The sequence below is a fragment of the Malaclemys terrapin genome, chromosome 12 (assembly GCF_027887155.1).
Source record: "Malaclemys terrapin pileata isolate rMalTer1 chromosome 12, rMalTer1.hap1, whole genome shotgun sequence".
NCBI lineage: Eukaryota > Metazoa > Chordata > Testudines > Emydidae > Malaclemys > Malaclemys terrapin.
This window is the reverse complement of record NC_071516.1, coordinates 40,335,346-40,357,103: the sequence shown is the minus strand read 5'-3', so window position 1 is coordinate 40,357,103 and position 21,758 is coordinate 40,335,346. Positions and strand designations below refer to the sequence as shown.

At 45.8% G+C, this 21,758-nt stretch overlaps 1 protein-coding gene across 1 annotated transcript; it reads right to left on the bottom strand.

Annotated features, from left to right (window-relative positions):
- Positions 1-19,666: 19,666 nt before the first annotated feature.
- LOC128846021 (olfactory receptor 6B1-like) lies at positions 19,667-20,644 on the bottom strand. Its single transcript, XM_054045110.1, has one exon. The coding sequence runs from the start codon at positions 20,639-20,641 to the stop codon at positions 19,667-19,669; it is 975 nt and encodes a 324-aa protein (XP_053901085.1). The 5' UTR covers positions 20,642-20,644.
- Between the last annotated feature and the right edge of the window lie 1,114 nt (positions 20,645-21,758).

Here is a 21,758-nt window from a genome sequence, read left to right as displayed (position 1 = left end):
TCATTGGAGCCTGGGAGGAAAAGTGTTCAGCATCCACCACTTGTTGAATCAAGGAAGATTTTTTACCACCCTTACACATCAAGCTGGGTCTGATGAAGAACTTTACCAAGGCCATTGACAAAACACAAGCAGCTTTCAAGTACCTCCATGGAAAATTTCGAAGGTTAAGTGAAGCTAAGATAAAGGAAGGTGTCTTTGTTGGGCCTCAGATTCGTGAACTTCTTCGAGATGATGCATTTGACCATGCACTGCGTGGCAAGGAAAAGACGGCATGGAAAGCCTTCCAGTTAGTGGCAATACATTTTCTCGGAAACAAGAAGGCAGACAACTACAGGTTGTTGGTGGAAAACCTCCTCAAGGCTTACAAAAGCCTTGGTTGCAACATGTCACTAAAGATACATTTTTTGCACTCGCATCTAGATTTTTTTCCACCGAACTGCGGAGCAGTGAGCGACGAGCACGGCAAGCGATTTCATCAGGACATTGCAACAATGGAGAAACACTATCAGGGCAATGCTTGCAGACTATTGCTGGACAGTGACAAGAGATGCTCCATTTAATGAATACAAGAGACAAGCCAAGAAGCACCGAGTAGACACTGAATAGGACTAAACTATGTAAATAATAGTTTTTTGCCTTTTGTTTCATAATAAATTTTAGTTATATAACCCTTTTGCTGATTTTTAAAGTGTTACATAAACAGGACAGGTGAAATATTATTATGTAAAGCAATCATAAACACATGAAAAGACCTAGATTTACAATTTATGGTTAAAACACTACTATCTACACAATGTACATAGACATAACATGTAAAAACGTAAATATCATAGAAACAGTAGCCAATCAGTTGTTTTAATTGTCATATTTGAATTCAGCACATCAAAATACATAATTAATAGCACATTTTATCTCTGAAGCAGACGACTTCTCAAAAATTGTAGACCAGTGTTATCAGAGTTGGAGTTAGCCTGACTCCTGCTCATTTCCTAAGAAAACTAAAAGGTCAACATCTAGATTCCTTTTATCCCTATTTCCAGTGTTAACTACTTTATCTAAACAATCTGTTCCACCTTGTGTTTAGCTGTGACACTCTCAGCACCTTTCCCAGATCTGAAGTGCTCTGTGTAGCTCGAAACCTTGTCTGTCACCAACTGAATTTGGTCAATATAAAAAATTACCTTAAGCACCTTGTCATAGGTTTCATCCCCACTCTGAACTTTAGGGTACAGATGTGGGGACCTGCATGAGAACCCCTATGCTTAATTACTATCTTAGATCAGTATGCTGCCACCACCCAAATCGTTTAAAACAATTGTTTGAGTTATTTGGAAAACTCTGTCTTCTCCCCCAATATCTCTCCCTCCCAAGTACTGTAACCCTTCCCTAGGTAACCTTGAGAGACTTCTCCACCAATTTCCTGGTGAACACCGATCCAAACCCCATGGATCTTAAAACAAGGAAAAAATTAATCAGGTTCTTAAAAAGAAGGCTTTTAGTTAAAGAAAAGGGGTAAAAGAAATACCTCTGTGAGATTAGCATATAAGCTACTCTCACAGACAACAGATTTAAAACACAGAGGTTGTTTCCCTGGGCAAAACCTTAGTTACACAAAAGAAAACCCAATTCGATTATCCCTCTAATGCACAAGACAAGTCACAAAAGAAAATAAACATAAACTAATTTATTCCTTCTTTAATATTCACTACCCTTTTTGATTCCTGGGTCTTTTCACTCCGGCACAAAACTGAAAACTAACAAACACTGAGACAAAGGAAAAAATTCCCTCCTTCCTGCTTGAAACATCTTGTCCCCCCATTGGTTCCTTTGGTCAGGTGTCAGCTAGGCTACGTGAACTTTTTAACCCTTTACAGGTAAAAGAGGCATTAACCCTTAACTATTTGTTTATGACACACCTTGTCTTTCTAATATTGTGGGACAAATACTGCCACAACAACACTGCAAACAACAATAGAAAATATCAAATTTAGCTTTGCTGTCATCTTAAAACTGGGATTAACATATTGGGAAAAAATAATCCATTTCTGTTCACTGTAGATGTTTCTCTGGTTCCCAACACCTTGGTATCGAAGCATCTTGATAGCTACCTGATCTAGTGGCTATATGGAATTTTATTATAATTATGTTATTGATCTGTAATTTGTATCCATTTATCCCTTCAAAATTAAGAAGTGAACAATGAAAGGATGTTAATATTAATGGGTCCCACTAGGCATTATTATTTAAAAGTGTTTGCCACGATCATGAAAAAGACTTTCAACTTCAAATAGGATTCAGAAGGGATTGTTAAAATTTGGTGTTGCACCACTGGAGTGAACAACATTACATTCCGGATGAATTTGGCCCATTTCACTAAATGCCTAGAGGCAGAAAGTACTTACAGATTTTTCAGGAGTGGTTAAAGCTAAAATGAAATTAATGTTAAATTATAGCAACTAAATAAGACCAAGCAGGAGGAACAAAATTTGCTGGGCCAGATCCTCAGCTGCTGTAAATTGGCATTGCCCTATGCAAGTTCATGGAGCTATGTTGATTTTCACCAGCTGAGGCTCTGGTTCCACTATGTGTAGCAAAATTGATTCATCCCCACTGAGTCCCAGAGAAGCAAGTGGTGGAAATGTCTTTGAGGCCAAGAGATTCTTCCTCAGTAGAGACAAATGTCTACACTACGAAATTAGGTCGAATTTATAGAAGACAGTTTTATAGAAATTGGTTGTATACAGCCGATTGTGTGTGTCGCCACGTAAAATGCTTTAAGTGCATTAAGTCGGCGGACCATGTCCACAGTACTGAGGCTAGCATCGACTTCCGGAGTGTTGCACTGTGGGTAGCTATCCAACAGTTCCCGGAGTCTCCGCCGCCCACTGGAATTCTGGGTTGAGATCCCAATGCCTGAATGATGCAAAACAGTGTCGCGGGGGGTTCTGGGTTCATGTCGTCAGGCACCTCCCCCTCCATCAGAGCAACAGCAGACAATCGATTCGCGCCTTTTTACCTGGGTTACCTGTGCAGACAACATACCACGCCAAGCATGGAGCCCACTCAGCTCAGCTCAGCTCACCGTCACCATATGTCCTCTGGGTGCCGGCAGATGTGGTACTGCATTGCTACACAACAGCAGCTAATTGACTTTTGGCAGTAGATGTTGCAGTATGACTGGTAGCCTTTATTGGCGATCTGGATGCTGGCAGACGTGGGGCTGGCAGACGTGAGGCTGCATTGCACACAGAAGCAGCTCCTTGCCTTTTGGTAGAAGATGGTATATTACGATTGATATCCATCGTTGTCGTACTGCAGTGACTGTCAATCATGGGCACCGGAGCAGACATGCTCAGTCCTATCGAACAGTATCGACGATGATGGCTATCAGTCACAGTATGCTATTTTCTGCCAAGCTCCCAGTATTTTCTGCCAAGAACCCAGAAAATGCCGAGGGCTATCAGTCATGCTGCACCGTCGTCTGCCAGCTTCAGATGTAAAAAATAGATTTTTTCTGTATTCATTTGCTTCCCCCTCCCTCCGTGAAATCAACGGCCTGCTAAACCCAGGGTTTTGAGTTCAATCTTTGGGGGGGCCATTCTGTGTGACAGTTGTTTGTGTTTCTCCCTGATGCACAGCCACCTTTGTTGATTTTAATTCCCTGTACCTGTACGCCATGTCGTCACTCACCCCTCCCTCCCTCCGTCCATCAGATACTAGTTTTGCGCCTTTTTTCAGACCAGATGCCATAGCCCTGGGATCATGGAAGAAGCTCAGATCACAGCGGCAATTATGAGCACTATGAACACCACGTGCATTGTCCTGGACTATATGCAGAGCCAGGACATGCCAAAGCGAAACCAGGACCAGCCGAGGAGGCGATTGCAGCGCGGCGATGAGAGTAATGAGGAAATTGACATGGACATAGACCTCTCACAAGGCACAGGCCCCAGCAATGTGGAAATCATGGTGTTACTGGGGCAGGCTCATGCCGTGCAATGCCGATTCTGGGCCCGGGAAACAAGCACAGACTGGTGGGACCACATCGTGCTGCAGGTGTGGGACGATGCCCAGTGGCTGTGAAACTTTCACATGTGTAAAGGCACTTTCATGGAACTTTGTGACTTGCTTTCCCCTGCCCTGAATCGCCAGAATACCAGGATGAGAGCAGCCCTCACAGTTGAGAAGCGAGTGGCGATAGCCCTGTGGAAGCTTGCAATGCTAGACAGCTACCAGTCAGTCGGGAATCAATTTGGAGTGGGCAAATCTACTGTGGGGGCTGCTGTCATTCAAGTTGCAAGGGCAATCAAAGACCTGCTGATATCAAGGGTAGTGACTCTGGGAAACGAGCAGGCAATAGTGGATGGCTTTGCTGCAATGGGATTCCCAAACTGTGGTGGGGCAATAGACGGAACCCATATCCCTATCTTGGCACTGGAGCACCAAGCCACCAAGTACATAAACCGCAAGGGGTACTTTTCAATGCTGCTGCAAGCCCTGATGGATCACAAGGGACGTATCACCAACATCAACGTGGACTGGCTGGGAAAGGTACATGATGCTCGCGACCTCAGGCACTCTGGTCTGTTTCAAAAGCTGGAGGAAGGGACTTTCTTCCCGGACCAGAAAATAACCATTGGGGATGTTGAAATGCCTATTGTGATCCTTGGGGACCCAGCCTACCCCTTAATGCCATGGTTCATGAAGCCATACACAGGCAGCCTGGACAGTAGTCAGGACCTGTTCAACTACAGGCTGAGCAAGTGCCGAATGGTGGTGGAATGTGCATTTGGATGTTTAAAAGCGCACTGGTGCAGCTTACTGACTCGCTGAGACCTCAGCGAAAAGAATATCCCCATTGTTATTGCTGCTTGCTGTGCGCTCCAGAATATCTGTGAGCATAAGGAGGAGACATTTATGGCGGGGTGGGAGGTTGAGGCACATCGCCTGGCCGCTGATTACGCACAGCGAGACAACAGGGTAGTTAGAAGAGGACAGCAGGGTGCGGTGCGCATCAGAGAAGCTTTGAAAACGAGTTTTGTGACTGGCCAGGCTACGGTGTGAAACTTCTGTTTTATTCTCCTTGATGAACCCTCCCCCCCCCACCTGGTTCACTCTACTTCCATGTAAACCAACCACCCCACCCTCCCCTCCCCCCTTCGAGCACCGCTTGCAGAGGCAATAAGGTCATTGTTACTTCACATTCATGCATTCTTTATTAATTCATGACATTACTAGGGGGATAATTGCCAAGGTAGCCTGGGATAGCTGGGGGAGGAGGGAAGGAAAAGAACACACTGTAGTTTAAAACTTTAACTCTTATTGAAGGCAAGCCTTCCGATGCTCAGGCAATCATCTGGAGTGGAGTGACTGGGTGGCCGGTGAAACCCCCACCATGTTCTTGGGAGTCTGGGTGAGGAGGCTATGGAACTTGGGGAGGAGGGCTGTTGTTTACACAGGGGATGTAGCAGCAGTCTCTGCTCCTGCTGCCTTTCCTGCAGCTCAACCATATGCTAGAGCATATCAGTTTGATGCTCCAGCAGCCGGATCATCGATTCCTGCCTTCTGTCTGCAAGCTGACGCCACCTATCATCTTCAGCCCGCCACTTGCTCTGTTCATTCCACGATTCAGCCTACCACCTCTCCTCTTGTTCATACTGTGCTTTTCTGTAGTCTGACATTGACTGCCTCCACGCATTCTGCTGTGCTCTTTCAGTGTGGGAGGACATCTGGAGCTCCGTGAACATATCGTCCCAAGTTCGCCGTTTTCTCCTTCTAATCTTCACTAGCCTTTGTGAAGGAGAAACATTTGCAGCTGGTGGAGGAGAAGGGAGAGGTGGTTAAAAGAGACACATTTTAGAGAACAATGGGTACAATCTTTCACGTTAAATTTTGCTGTTCACATTACACAGCACATGTGCTTTCGTTACAAGTTCGCATTTTTCCTCTTATATTGAGGGCCTGCCACTTTGGTGTGAGAGATCACTCACGCAGTGCCAGGCAACAGATTTTGGCTTGCAGGCAGCCATGGTAAGCCACAGTCTTTTGGATTTTTTAACCTTCTTAACATGTGGGAATGGTTTCAAACAGTAGCGCCCTCATTTCCCATACCAAGCACCCGTTGGGTTGGCCATTTAAAATGGGTTTGCAATGTAAAAGGAGGGGCTGCAGTTTCCGGGTTAACATGCAGCACAAACCCAACTAACCCCCCTCTCCCGCACACCCAATTATCGGGGATGATCACTTCACCCCTCCCCCCCACTGTGTGGCTAACAGCGGAGAACATTTCTGTTCAGCAGAGCAGGAAGGGGCATCTCTGAATGTCCCCATTTCAACCAGGTGACCATGAATGATATCACTCTCCTGAGGATAACAAAGAGCGATAAGGAATGGATGTTGTCTGCATGCCAGCAAACACCGGGACCATACGCTGCTATGCTTTGTTATGCAATGATTCCAGACTATGTGCTACTGGCCTGGCGTGGTAAAGTGTCCTACCATGGTGGACGGGATAAGGCAGCCCTCCCCAGAAACCTTTTGCAAAGGCTTTGGGAGTACATGAAGGAGAGCTTTCTGGAGATGACCCTGGAGGATTTCTGCTCCATTCCCATACACATTAACAGACTTTTCCAGTAGCTGTACTGGCCGCGATTGCCAGGGCAAATTAATAATTGATTATTAAACATGCTTGCTTTTAAACCATGGGTAATATTTACAAAGGTACACTCACCAGAGGTCCCCTGTGTGCCCTCAGGGTCTGGGAGCATGCCTTGGGTGAGTTCGGGGGTTACTGGCTCCAGGTCCAGGGTGATAAACATATCCTGGCTGTTGGGGAAAACGGTTTCTCCGCTTCCTTCCTGCTGTGAGCTATCACCATTATCTTCATCCTCATCTTCCTCATACCCTGAACCCTCTTCCCTGTGTGTTTTTCCAGTGACAGAGTCATAGCACATGGTTGGGGTACTGGTGGCTGCACTCCCTAGCATGGTATGCAGCTCCGCGTAGAAGCGGCATGTTTGCGGCTCTGCCTCGGACCTTCCGTTTGCCTCTCTGGCTTTGTGGTAACCTTGCCTTAGCTCCTTAATTTTCACGCGGCATTGCTGTGCGTCCCTGTTATGGCCTCTGTCCTTCATGACCTTGGAGACCTTTTTCTAATATTTTGTCATTTTGTTTACTGCTACGGAGTTCAGCTAGCACTGATTCATCTCCCCATATGGCGAGCAGATCCCGTACCTCCCATTTGGTCCATGCTGGAGCTCTTTTGCGATCCTGGGACTCCATCACGGTTACCTGTGCCGCATGGTCACCTGTGCTCTCCACGCTGGGCAAACAGGAAATGAAATTCAAACATTCACGGGGCTTTTCCTGTCTACCTGGTCCGTGCATCTGAGTTGAGAGTGCTGTCCAGAGCGGTCACAATGAAGCACTGTGGGATAGCTCCCGGAGGCCAATAACGTCGAATTCCATTCACACTACCCCAATTCTGACCCGCTAAGGCCAATTTTATCACTAATCCCCTCGTCGGAGGTGGAGTAAAGAAACCGGTTTAAAGGGCCCCTTAAGTCGAAAGAAAGGGCTTCGTCATGTGAACGTGTCCAGGCTTACTTTGATTTAACACTGCTAAAGTTGACCTAAACTCGTAGTGTAGACCAGGCCAAAGCAGCTATTAACTCCAAAGGGCATCAAGGGGAATCCAGCCAGTTCTATGGGCTTATCTTCACTACTTGCTAAATTGGCGCAGCACCAATCGATGCAGCAGTGTCGATTTACTGGATCTGGTGAAGATGCAATAACTCAATGGCCGAGCACTTTCCCATCAACTTCAGTACTTCACCTCCCCGAGAGTCAGAATCTATGTTGACAGGAGAGGGTCTCCCATCAACACAGTTCGATGTAGACACAGCAGTACGTCGATCTAAGCTACGTCTATTTAAATTACATAATTTATGTAACTTAACTAGCATAATTTAGATCGACTTGGCTTGTTAGTGTAGATATGGCCTATGTAACATCAGGGGGCATGCGTAAGTTTGACTCATGTGCTGTTAGCAGATTCATTAGAACAGGTAAGTGCTGCACCACTCAGGAAATGGAATGCAGATTTTATTTCAAGTTTATGTCACACTGATTAAAATTTGTCACCTAGGGTGCTAACTGACCATTTCTGTGTGCTAACTGAGGGCCAGCTTATGAACACCTTGGTCACACTTGTGAATAGTTACACACATGAATAGTCCCACTGAAGTCAGTGGCGTTATTAGTGATAGTAAACGTTTACCAATATGAGTGAAGGAATCACAATCTGGCCTTTACTACACACTCTAACCTGTGGGAATGTAAAGGCACCATTTTTCCTACCTTACTCACATGGAGTACTACCTTACTCTGTGACAAGTCCCACTGAGTTCAATAGGTCTACTCATGGAATAAAATACTACTCCATGTGAGCAAAAGAGGCATCATTTTCCCTGTTGTTCTTGTATTAATTTAGATGGAGTGTCTGGGCCAAAGGTATTAACATTACTGTCCAACATTAAACAGTGTTAAACAAGGTTCAGGGTTTGGTATACAGAGACCTCAGCTTGCTTAGTACCATGGCAAACATGCCATTAAAAATTCTATTAACCTTTGATTAAAGATAAAGAAAGAAGGGGAAACTGTTCAAGCATTTTAAATGTAAAGTTTTAAATAAGGATTTCATTTTAACAACATCCCTGTCTCCATTTCATCTGGAGAGAGCTTTTACAAGTAAAACTCCCTTGTCTGACAGTCTCTTAGACGGTATCGAACATGGTAATAACTGTGCTATCAGGGAAATGAGACAAAGCTAGTTGAGATGGGCTGGAGCTCTGGTTGTTGCTGTCGTTGTTACAATCTGGTCCCATTTCATCCCAGGTTTTTGGGATTCAGCTGGAGCCAATAGAGGTGCCAATGTCATCTGGGTCCCTCTTTCTGCCTGGTCTAGTCAGGACATCTGTCAAGATTGGGATGAAGAAGGCCTGAAGTCCCAGGCGATGGTGGCGGTGGCAGCTATGATGGTGACTCTCACTGCATTGGCCAATTTTTCTCCCCAAAATCTCTTTCTTTAAGGGTCCCAAAAGGGAGTGATGGGTGGAATAGCCCGTCCCCTCCTTTATTTTGTCCACAAATTAAGCCTAGTTTCTGGCAGACCAAATTTGGGTCAGTGATTTCTGGTCCCACACTTTTCTTGTTTACCAGGCATGATCTTAACACAGTCCTCAAGTTATACCTTTTTATTTCAATTAATTCAGCTGTTATGTCTCTCTTTTGTACCTTTTCCCACCAATATTTGTTGTTCTAGGTTATTGTGACATCTTATGAATTTTCACTTACTTCTCACAGTTAAACTCATAATTAGGGTAAATTTGTAGACCCACATACCACAACAGGATGGTACCAGAATCAGACACATGGTTTCAGTGTCCTGCGTGGAATCAATTGTTGGCCCATGGGTGGAGAGGTTTCTGTGGGCCAGTTAGTTCAGAGTAGAGCTCTGTGCAATTGTATGGATGAATAGTTTATTCACTGAAAAACGCTGTTCTGGGCCAACGTAAACTTTGTGCTGAATTTGCCTAATAGTTTTGGGCAAATCAAAGAAGACTTTCGTTTTGTTTGAACCTCCAGGCATTTTGACCAAAGCAAGGTAAAGGATTCACAAAATAGCTAGAAGAGGAGGCTTCCTGATCATCTTTAGCCTAACAGTTACATGACTCACCTAAGTTGTGGGTGAAAGTTTCAATTGCCCCCTCAGTTCCCTGATGTGTAGCCGGGATTCAAATGGAAGTCATCTACACCACATGTGAGTGCCCTGGCCAATGTGTGTGTTTGCCACAATCTCTCATTTTCTCCACTTGGTGTAAAAAACTAAATAGCCATTGGAGCAAGGACATCAAAGATTAACACACCACAATCCAGAAAGAGGAGCTACCTTCACTGAACCCTGTGCAACTGGTGATACAACAGCAGCTGGCTCACTTCCATCTTGGCTCCCCCAAATCTTTCCTTTTATAGGGTATGGGACTGTCAGGGACCAGACCAGCTTAGAACAGTTGCTCCCTGACTAACTGTGCTTCTAGGCAACCAATGAGCCTAACTGCACTGCCTGGGAACTCACAGAGTGGCCACAGCTCCCTGAATGGCAGCTGGCTTAGCAATCCTGCTCATAAGCCTAGCCCCCACAGCAGCTCTGTGGCTGCTCAATGAATACCATGCCTGCAGCTGCACTCACCCTCATGTAAGGAGACTGTTGCCCCCTTAGTAACATTCAGTGGGAGTGTTTTGGCTGGCTAGCTCCCAGCACTAAAAGGGGAAGGGTCAATGGCAAATCAGGAGCCTGAGACTGACAGTCCCCAGGCACAATGGGGAGAGGCCAATGCTCCAGATCAGCCTGATTGACAGGGCGGGCAGGCTATTCAGGGAGTCAGGAGGCCAGAGGGGGTCCCGTCCTCCATGTGAACTGGAATGGCCTGAGTCAGACAGAGTGGGGCCGAGCTAAGGAGAGAGCAGGGGCCCGAGCTAAGCTGCTGGGAGCAGAGCTGCAGCCCCAAAGCCAGAGCACAGCCCAGAGATAGCAGACCTGTCCTGGGGACAGAGCTGCAGCAACCAGAGCCAGAGAGGCCAGAGAAGCAGCCCAGGGAGCTGAAGGCAGATCAGCAGCAGCAGCCGTGCTGAGGCAGAGTGGAGCTGGAGCTGGAGCCGGGGCTGGAGCAGTCCGGAGCTGGGGCTGGGGCAGTCCGGAGCAGTGTGCAGTCCGAGTGCAGTGAGCAGCTGGGGAGAGTGAGGGGGACCCTGGGCAGTGGGCCCAGCACAGGGAGACGCCTCAGCCAAGAGGCCTTGCAGGCCAGACTTGCAGGGGGATCATAACCCCGACTGGGCGGGGCCGACGCTGGGAAAAAGGGTCCTGCCACCTAGAGTCTGAGAGCGTGTGGCCACCACCAGAGCAAGTGTCCAACCCGCAGCGTCTCTGCAGCACAGCCAGGGCCTGAGAAGGAGCCTGGGACCTACAAGGAACAGACTGTGAACTGCCCTGACGTTCCAGAGACGCTGTTTGTAATGTTCCCTGCCACAGAGCAGGGTGATGTGTTTTCCTTTAACCTTTCCCATTTTTCCTTATTCTTTTTTAAAATTAATTGTTAATTAAACAACTTGTATTTGCTTTAAATTGTATGAAATGATCAGTGGGTCAGGGAGGTGCCCAGTGCAGAGAGAGTACCCTGGAGTGGGGACACCCTAGCCCCTGTCCTGGGTGACCACAGCAGGGTTGGGGGTCGAGCCCCCCCGGAATCCTGGGCCCAGCCTTGTCGGGGTTTACGAGGACAGTGCCAGACAGGAGAGTGGAAGGGGAGTCCTCAAGGGCAGAGAGGCCTCTGGGTAAAGGAAGTGGGAGCGAGGACTTGGATCCTTTCGCTAGCCCACTTCACCGGGGTAGTGCAGAAGCCAGGAAAGTTCCCCACAATAGCGGGACCATTCCCCCGCTTACACTTATCCTAGCGCCTGCTTTCTTTCAGTTCCTGCTCCAACCTAATTGTAATCTCTGATCCAGCCCCTGCTCCCTCCAGAGTCACACCTCTGGCTTTGATCCCCAGCTCTGCCTCTGGCTTATGACTTGGGTTGACCTTCCAGTTCTGGCATTCGGTTTCTGTCTCTCCAGTAGTGATCCCCGGCTATCCCTCTGGCTTATGAATACAGTTTATCCTCCAGCTCTGGTATTTGGCTTCTGTCCCTCCAGTACTGACCTTCTGGACTCTGCCCATTCTGGCCCCAGCTACTAGTTGCAGTAGCGTGTATAGGTATTATGACCTAGTGGATAGTGCTCTGGGCTAGTACTCAGGAGACCTGAGATCTAGCCCCAGTTTCACCACTGGCCTTCTTGGTCAGGTGACCATTTTCCCTTTGTTGAATATGGGACACCTGGTAAAATTACTTGTATTCAAGTGAGTTCAATGGCAATCATTCATACAAATGTTCAAATTAACATCAAGTTGACTGACCCCTAGTTAAAAAAAAATTATGCGTAGTTGGATTCTTTAATACTTTAGGGTTTGCATGGGGAGGGGTGACACACACACAACTCTCTCACACAGAAGAGGTGATCGAACAATCCAACCCTCCCTGTCCAGTGCTCTCTACCATCCATGCCTGGCTGGGACTTTGGGATGGACCTTCCTTTCCTGGTACCTGGTGCCATGTCTTCCCAAGGCAACATGTAGGGAGAGCACGCAGGGTCAAATGCCCACCCATATTTCCGCCAGAGTTCACACCAGCATGTGGCCAGCAGCAGCCTTTTGGCACTGGGTGGGAGGGAAGGGATGGGAGCTGCTTCCAGTCACAGGGGAGGAGGAGAAGGGGAAGGGATGACCTGGTCTGTGTCTTTGCAGAGTTCATATCTTCCCCTCCCCACCACTCCAATGAGGCTGGAAGCAAGTTGTCCCTTCCTGCCTGCACAGTGTCAAAAGGTAGCTAACACCTCCAGGCTGCTGTCGGCCATCAATATAATCCATCTGCCTCCTGTCCCTGGGCTGCAGCATGAGCAGGAAGGGGTTAAGTGCTAAGGATGCATTGTGCATCAGGGCCCAGGGAACCTGACTGCAGGGGCTTCAGCAAAGGTGAAGAGGGTGCTAAGTCCCTGCCCTGGGGCCTGCTCTGGAGCCTGCAGGTTCGGGGAATGCACAGACTGGAAATCACTTCCCCCTCATCCGCGCCACTCCAGAGCTTAGCTGAGGAGAGGGTTTCCCATGCCAGCGCTGTTTAGGGCTTTGGCACATGCAGGGCTTGGCTCCTCCTGGCCAGTGCCCCAGCCCAGAGGGCTTAGGATTTCCCGGGGCGCGGGCTCAGCCAGAGGCAATGGCGAAGGAAGGAGCCTACCAGACAGGCTTATGGTGAGCTGAGCATTCTGACCAGAGGCTGGTCCTCTGCACAGCGTTGAGAGAAGGACACACCCCACTGGGGGATATGAAGGAGCAGCGGGGTCTGTGGGGGTGAAGGGGCAAAGCAGGAAGAGGCCAGGCAGCGGGGAAGCACATAAAGGGCCGATGGGTGGGCAGCAGAGGCGACACGTCACCGGCCGCACCCTGGTGTCCCTGGGTCCAGATCTGATGCATCTGAGGGTGCTGAGGGAATTGGCTGATGTGATTGCAGAGCCTTTGGCCATTATCTTTGAAAACTCATGGCGATCAGGGGAGGTCCTGGATGATTGGAAAAAGGCAAATATAGTGCCTATCTTTAAAAAGGAAAAGAAGGAGAATCCGGGGAACTACAGACCTCACCTCAGTCCTTGGAAAAATCATGGAGCAAGTCCTCAAGAAAACCATTTTGAAGCACATGGAGGAGAGGAAGGTGATCCCTAACAGTCAACATGGATTCACCAAGGGCAAGTCATACCTGACCAACCTGATTGCCTTCTATGATGAGATAACTGGCTCTGTGCATATGGGGAAAGCAGAGGATGTGATATATCTTGACTTTAGCAAAGCTTTTGATACGGTCTCCCACATTATTCTTGCCAGCATGTTAAAAATGTATGGATTGGATGAATGGACTATAAGATGGATAGAAAGCTGACTAGATTGTCGTGCTCAATGGGTAGTGATCAACGGCTCAATGTATAGTTGGCAGCCACTATCAAGTGGCGTGCCCCAGGAGTCAGTCCTTGGGCAGGTTTTGTTCAACATCTTCATTAATGATCTGGAAGATGGCATGGAGTGCGCCCTCAGCAAGTTCACAGATGATACTAAGATGGGGAGAGAGGTAGATAAGCTGGAAGATAGGGTTATGGTCCAGAGTGACCTAGAAAAATTGGAGGATTGGGCAAAAAGAAATCTGATAAGGTTCAACAAGGACAAGTGCAGAGTCCTGCACTGCTACAGGCTGGGGATCGACTGGCTAAGCAGCAGTTCTGCAGCAAAGGACCTGGGGATTACAGTGGATGAGAAGCTGGATATGAGACAATAGTATGCCCTTGTTGGCAAGAAGGCTAATGGTATATTGGGCTGCATTAGTAGAGCATTGCCAGCAGATCGAGGGAAGTGATTATTCCCCTTTATTCAGTATTGGTGAGGCCACATACAGAGTATTGAGTCTAGTTTTGGGGCCCCCACTCAAGAAAGGATGTGGACAAATTGGAGAGAGTCCAGCAGAGGGCAACAAAATGATTAGGGGGTGGGGCATATGACTTATGAGGAGAGGCTCGGGGAACTGGTCTTGTTTAGTCTGCAGAAGGGAAGAGAGGGGGGATTTGATAGCAGACTTCAACTACATGAAGGAGGATTCCAAAGAGGATGGATCTCAGCTCTTCTCAGTGGTGGCAGATGACAGAACAAGGAGCAATGGTCTCAAGTTGCAGTGGGGGAGGTCTAGGTTGGATATTAGGAAACTCTATTTCACTAAGAGGGTGTTGAAGCACTGGAATGGCTTACCTAGGGAGGTGGTGGAGTCTCCATCCTTAGAGGTTTTTAAGGCCCGGCTTGACAAAGCCCTGGCTGGGATAATTTAGTTGGTGTTGGTCCTGCTTTGAGCAGGGGGTTGGACTAGATGACCTCCTGAAGTCTCTTCCAACCCTAATCTTCTATGATTCTATGATTCTATGAATCCACAAGCCATAAAGGAATAAAAAGAGATAAACCTAAGCGCATCTTCCTGGACATTTCCTGATCTACTTGCATATCCAGCGTTTCAAATGAGTAGTTTCTAGGTATGATACTAATGATTTTTCATACCTGGCCCCAAGCTTCTTACAGCATGGCTGTTGCCCTGTCTGCCTCCAGCCAGGAGAACAACAACAGACAGACAACGGCCAGTTTTTCCTCAATTTTAAAAAATTCTATCCTTCCCATTGGCTCTTTTAGCCAGATGCCCACTTATGTCCTTTTACCTATGCATGGTAGTGAGACTTTTTAACCTTTTACTGGTAAAGCAAGTAGAGAACAGCTACTAAAAGGGATTTTATAGATAACTGGCTGGCTGGGTGTTCATAAAAGGGAGCTACCCCCCTGCCTTCATTTTTCACAATGGTGTTTTTTCCCTGCCTGCTGTAGCTCACAATGCGGGACGGGGTATACACTGATACAGACATGGAAGCTTAAGAGCTTCTGGGATGAATAGCAAACATGTTGCAAATTTTCACCATGTGCTAGTCAGATATCTTCCCTGCATAATCCCTCAGATAGGGAGTTGAGAATGAACAAACTTTTATTTACAGGTGAAAAGCAAAAAATAAAACTCCTTCGCTGTTTGCAGACCCTGCTAAGAATGCATATAAAATGATATATCCAGTGCTTAATTTGTACCAGGGCTTGCCAGAGATGAACCCCAGCACATCTGGGCTTGACAGTTCATAGCCCCAGCACCTCTGGGCTTGCTGTGTCTCTTATGAAAGTAAAAATATTGCTTGAGGCCCGGCACCTAATTGCTTGAGCCCTGGCACCTCTTTCATTACAAATTAAGTACTGAATACATCCCTCATTCTAAAGGATTCCAATGTCCCAACAGGCCAAACACTTACCTGGTTTAAATTGGTGTATCTCCACTAAAGTGAGTAGAATTATACAGGCTGAAGCCTGGCCTATTATTTTTAATGATTCTATGGGGTGATGCTAAATCCCATCTCTGCTGAAGATCTTCAGGTTAATTGCTTCTGCATCTGAGCTGGAAAGCAAAGTAAAATTCACAAAGCAATAAATCAGACTGATCAGAACTCGAAATTCAATGCACAGGAATTTAATGGGCTTGGTTCCTCATGCATTGACACTAACAGAAGTCAGGAGTAACTCTGCTTAGCAGAATGGGCCTGATTTACTTCTCAGGCACACTGGTATAAAATAGCAGTAACTCCAATTGAGTCAATGACACTGGTTCTCCTCTCACTCATCCCAGTGTAATTTGGGAGTAACTCCATTGCAGTCAATGGGGTTGGTGCTCCTCTCATTCACCTCAGTGTAAATGTAAATGGAGCTGACTCTGGCAACAGTTAGAAGGAGAACGAGCCTGAGTCCATGCTCTACTCCTGGGGGAATTCTTTGCCAAAAAGTTAAAAATTCTGCACCAAAAAAACAAAAATTTTGCGCACAATATTTTAAAATTCTGCAAAATTCTGCATTTTTAGTTGCCAAAATAACACAATATATTCACTCCAGTTTCAGTTATTTTGGTAATTTATTTTAAAATACCTGTCAATAAGTATGTCTGTAACAATACAGTCAGAAAAAAAGATTCAGGAAACTTTTTTTGACAAATAAATTCTTTACTAGGCATATTAATACAGAGCTTTGAGTAACAATTCATTTAAACTACTGTACAGAAACGTATTTCCTGAAGCCCTCAGAAGGAGTGCAAATGCTTGGGGGAGTCAGAGGTACCTGGAGGGTTGTGGGTGTTGTTGGGAGAAGTATGGAACTTGGGGGAGGTTGGGGGAGGAGTTGGAGAGGCTCCTCTATGCAGACCATTGCAGACCCCTAGCCTTTCCCAGTCAGACTCATCTTCCCCTGTCTCCATGTGTCCCTGCAACCCCTCTCTTCTTCTGCCCCTGGCTCAGTGTTGTCACCCCATTAGTTCCTGAGCCCACACCCCAATCTGTACTCCACACTAGCCCTTCTGAATCTCAGTCTGTGACCCCCCAGCAGCCCTGTGTGACCTGCTCTGTCCATCCTGTGCCTCCTCCTCTGGCCCTGCAGTGGGGAATGTAGCTTCTCTGCCAGCTGGCTGCCCTCTCTTCTGGCATCACAGCAGCCCCTGGTGGGCAAAATGTGTAATTGCAGCACATCTCCAGCAGAATTTATATTCTGAGTGGGGGGATTTAAGGGGGGACATGAATTCTGAGCATGCACAGTGGCACAGAATTCTGTGCTTGGCTATGTGGCTATGTTGCCTTCAGCATTCTGAACCTGATGAGTCATCCCTGAGCCTGATAGTTCTGAACCTGAGGAGTTATTTGAGATCATTATCTAGATCATCTAGTATGAGCTCCTGCATATCGCAGGACACCAGTGCCACCAAGCACACTAAACCCAGTAACCAAAAATAGGCCCAAGTATTACAGCCCTCGAGAGACTAAGCTATTGTGAATCACAGGCAGAGAATAGGAGGGACTGAGGCCCCTGCAATGGCTGGGGTTTGATTAAGTGAGATATATGCAGATAATGTCTTGGTTTTGATGAACTTCTCAGGAAACAGTCAAGGCTGCCCAGGCTTCCAGAGTCCATGACTATGGAACTACCCCCTCATAGCACTCAGGTCTTAGGTTCACAGCAAGGAGTCTAGAAGCCCTGAGAACCCTGGCTTGAACCGGGTATCTCAAAGCTTCCAGACTCCCTGTGATAGAGCTGGAAGACACTGCTGAGCAAAGAGGGTGGGGGAAGCTCAATTGCATTATGAAATTTTGGAAATGAAAGATTCCTATTATTTCCAAACAACTTCCCCACATACGCCCTTTCCATGGGAAATATCACAAATTCTACTTTTCATCCTGAAATAGCACATTTTTTTTCTCTGAATTTCCTGTGGATCAGAGTTCGACCACCTCTACTTATATGGCCTTTGGACTGTGGTTAACCAGGTCTCTCCTACCATCAGTGATTGATTACCTAGGGTCCGCTTCTTCAGAACTGCAGGGAATTGAATCTTCCTGAATCCCTGATACATTGGACTGTCCTTCCCTCTTTACTAAAAATTTAAATTTTGTTCAACCTTATACACCAAGATGTTTTCAGTTCAGTGGAAATTACCACTCAACTAACACATGCACACATGTTTAAGTGGCAAGAAATCATTAGCTTTGGCGTCTTCTTCTTTATTCCCAATAATGGAAATGAAAATCCAACCCTGTTTATCAATAGATAGCAAAACACTTTGCAAAGGAGGTCAGTGTCATTATATTTTTAAGCAAGGGAATGTTCTACAATATCTGATCTGAAGTGAAAGAAATCCACTTTGTGCTGTCTTAGGCTAGGCTTTTCAAAGGATCCCGAGGGAGGCAGGTGCATATTGCCAATTGATTTTCTGTGGGATTTGGGTACCCAACTCCCCTTCAAAATCCCCTCCATTTTGCGTTTTGGCTTCTTTATCAATATTCCATTTCTCCTGTCATGGGTAGTCATTTTCGAGAACACCTGCCCTTTTCACACTCTATAAACTAGGATGACATCTAAGTATTTGAAAAATGTCATTGCTACTGGCTGCTGCTACTATTTGCATTTGGAAGCCCTGTTTATTGCCCATGAACACTAAACCTACAAGGCTGTCGGATACCATTCCCGCCCCTACATGAATACATTAACAGAGAGGTTACACAAGGTTACTTTAGGAACAACACAAACTCCATCTATTAGATTGACTAACTAGTCACCTAAATTCAGCAGAATTCTTTACACAATGTGTCTGGAAATCAGGACACAGGGTAATGCAGAGGGGAGAGGAGGAAATAATATTTGCTAGAGCTGTTTGGAATGTTTTTTAAATTGAAAATATTCATTTTTGGGGGGGTAAATTTGATTATTGATAAAGGGTTAAATTAGTTTGAAAAGAAAAAAAAATCATGTTTTCATAGGTCTTGCAAAGTGCAGGTTCTTTCCATTTCTGGGGAGGGTAAGAGGGTGGTTCTGACCAGTTGACTCTGGGAGGATGGTATGCTTTTTTGTAAATATAGGACAGGGAAAATATCTGATAAGATGGAAGGAAAAATCCTTGAAGAAGAAGCCCTAATTATTAAAGGTTTAAACCAACTGGTTTAAACAAAGAAATAAATTCTCAAACATTCAGGTATGGTCCAATAAGTAAACTATAAAAGGGTGAACTCTTAAAGTGTTGTTGCTAATACTTGCATTAATAAGTTGGAGCCAACTAACATGGGGTTGATGGGTCTAGTCCTTTTGTATTTGATCACTACTTATACATTTTTATTACTGGTTGGGTGTAGTAATTGCTTAGTATTTAGGTTTCTAGACATGTCTAGAGCAATTGTATAAACATCATTTGGCCTTTGGATTTAATAACCGTATTTGAATTAGTATCTGGGGGTACTCTGTATTATTATAACAATATTACTGTAATATCTATAACAATAATTCCAACCATACTGAAACGTAAAGAAATATTTCAGCTCCGAAATGCTGAAATAGTGTCTCATAGGGGCTGATGTTCTGGTGGCTCATGCTCAGGGCCAGCTCCAGTTTTTTTGCCGCCCCAAGTGGCGGGAAAAAAAAGAAGGACCTGATGCCGAATTGATGCCAGAAGCGTAGTGACCGACTTACCCGCCGCCGAAGTGCTGCTGAAGACCCGGAAGTGCCACCCCAATAGAGGACGGAGTGCCACCCCTTTCTATTGACTGCCCCAGGCCTGGAGTAGGCCCTGCTCATGCTCCCATTGCACATTGCAGGCTGGGTTAGTGGTGAGACTACATCTCCCATGATGCATCAGTTTCATTTCTTGGAGAGAGGATGTGGTGTGTCATGGGAGTTTCATTGCTGCAGATGAGAAAAACATCCCAACAGAAGGAGCAGGAAGCCCAAGTCCGAGTGTGAGTTATAATCTACCCATAACCCCAAAATGTGCTCTCTTCCTTCCAGGATTAGACAATAAGCCAGAGCAGGTGAGGCTCCAGAACCCACCAGCTGTTGCTCTGAAACAACACAGATTCACACTGTTTTAATTTTCCTTACAAAAATTGCTTGGAATTTCTGGATTCTTGTGAGGCCAAACATTTCCTGAGGGCTTTTCTCAGGGCCTCCTTGACCTTTCTGTTTCTCAGACTGTAGATGAGGGGATTGGCCAGGGGAGTCAGGACTGTGTAGAAAACAGAGAACAGTTTGTGTAGGTCTCTCAGCATGGTGACATCTGGCAGCATGTAGACAATGATCAGGGTTCCATAGAAACTTGTCACCACAATGAGGTGAGAGGAGCAAGTGGAAAAGGCCTTCTGCCTTTCTATGCTGGAATGGATCCTCAGGAGGGTTATCATGATACAAATATAGGACATCAGAGTTAATATAAAAGGAGGCAGTGTATATATGGAAGCCAGAATGAAAGCCACAAGTTGCATTAAATGAGAGTCACTGCAGGAGAGTCTTATGATAGGAGTGAAATCACAAAAGAAGTGGTCAATTTCATTGGGACCACAAAAAGTTAATTGTGACATGAAAAATATTGTTACGGAGTTAGTCACAAATCCACTTATCCATGATCCAGCTGCTAGCTGGAGGCAGAACCTGCCATTCATAAGGGCAGCATAATGCAGTGGCTTACATATAGCTAAATACCGATCATAAGACATCACAGAGAGGAGATAACACTCGGTACCGGCCAGGCAAGCAAATAAATAAAATTGCATGAAACACCTGCTAAATGAAATGGTTCTGTCCCCAGTCAGGAGACTGGTCAGAATCCTGGGCAGGATGGTGGAGCTGTAGCAGGTCTCCAAGCAGGACAAGTTCCCCAGGAAGAAGTACATGGGGGTGTGAAGATGCTGATCAGCCACAACAAGAGCAATGATGAAGATGTTTCCAGCCATGGTCACAATATAGATTACAAGAAACAGCAGGAAGAGCAGGGTCTGCAGCTCAGAGAGGTTACCGAATCCCAGGAGGATAAATTCTGTGATGGACGTTTGATTTCTCCACTCTCCATCTGCCATAGGATGTATCTAGTTAAACAAATAGGACAATATAATGCGAGTGCCATAGCATTAAACTTTAATATAATGTTATCATCTGAGGCTGCAATTCCAATGCATTCTAATAGACATAGGCACCCATAAGTTGATTTGCAAAGGCAGATTTGTGCCCAAGTCCCAGTACCAGGTACTAAGAAGATCTGAGGAATGGAGAATCTACCTTACAAAAGGAATATTAAGGGGCTTGCCTTGGTTAGGGTAACAAAATGAAGGCTGAGAGCAAATATGATTGATCTCTATAAAAAACATCAGATGGATAAACACCAGGGAGGGTGAACAGTTATTTAAACTAAGGGACAATGTTAGCACCAGAGCAAGTCGATATAAACTGGCCGTAAATAAGTTTGGGTTGAAATTAGATAAAGGTTTCAAATCATCTGAGGAGTGAAGTTCTGGAATAGGCTTCCAAGGGGAGTAGCTGAGGGGCAAAAATCCTAAATTGTTTCAAAACTGAGCTTGATAAATTTATAGAGGAGATGGTATGATGAGATTGCCTACAATACCATGTAACCATCAGTGCATGCTATTAACATATATCTGCAATAGCTAGTGATGGAACACTAGATGGGGAGGGCTCTGAGTTACTACAGAGAATTCTTTCCCATAGAATTCTCACCCACATGCTCAGGATCTATCTGATTGACGTATCTGGGGTCAGGAAGGTTGCCTTCCTCTGCAGCATGGGGCAAACATCATCACTGGTTTGAACTAGAGTAAATGGTGGATCCTCCATAACTTGAAGTCTAGGTCAAGATTTGAGTACTTCAGTAACTCAGCCAGATGTTATAATCCCATTCCAAGAATTGGTGGGTGATGTTCTCTGGCTTACAATGTGCAGAGGTCAGACTAGATGATCACAATGGTACCTTCTATCAATAATGTCTATGAGTTTATGAAAGCCTAAATTGCATTTGATTCCTCCATTCCCCCCTGCTAGTCATTGGCCTGTTAATATTAGAATCCTGGTTGAAGTGATGGAATTCATTCAGTGAAAACTGCTGACTTTTGAAAGCAGGTGACCAAATCAGGCAGACGTGTCTCAATCAACACCAAACTGTAGCTGTGTTTAATTAACCTG

What these genes read in the sequence shown, in the direction of transcription:
- LOC128846021 (XM_054045110.1), bottom strand. Translation starts at nt 20,641, where the DNA reads ATGGCAGATGGAGAGTGGAGAAATCAAACGTCCATCACAGAATTTATC.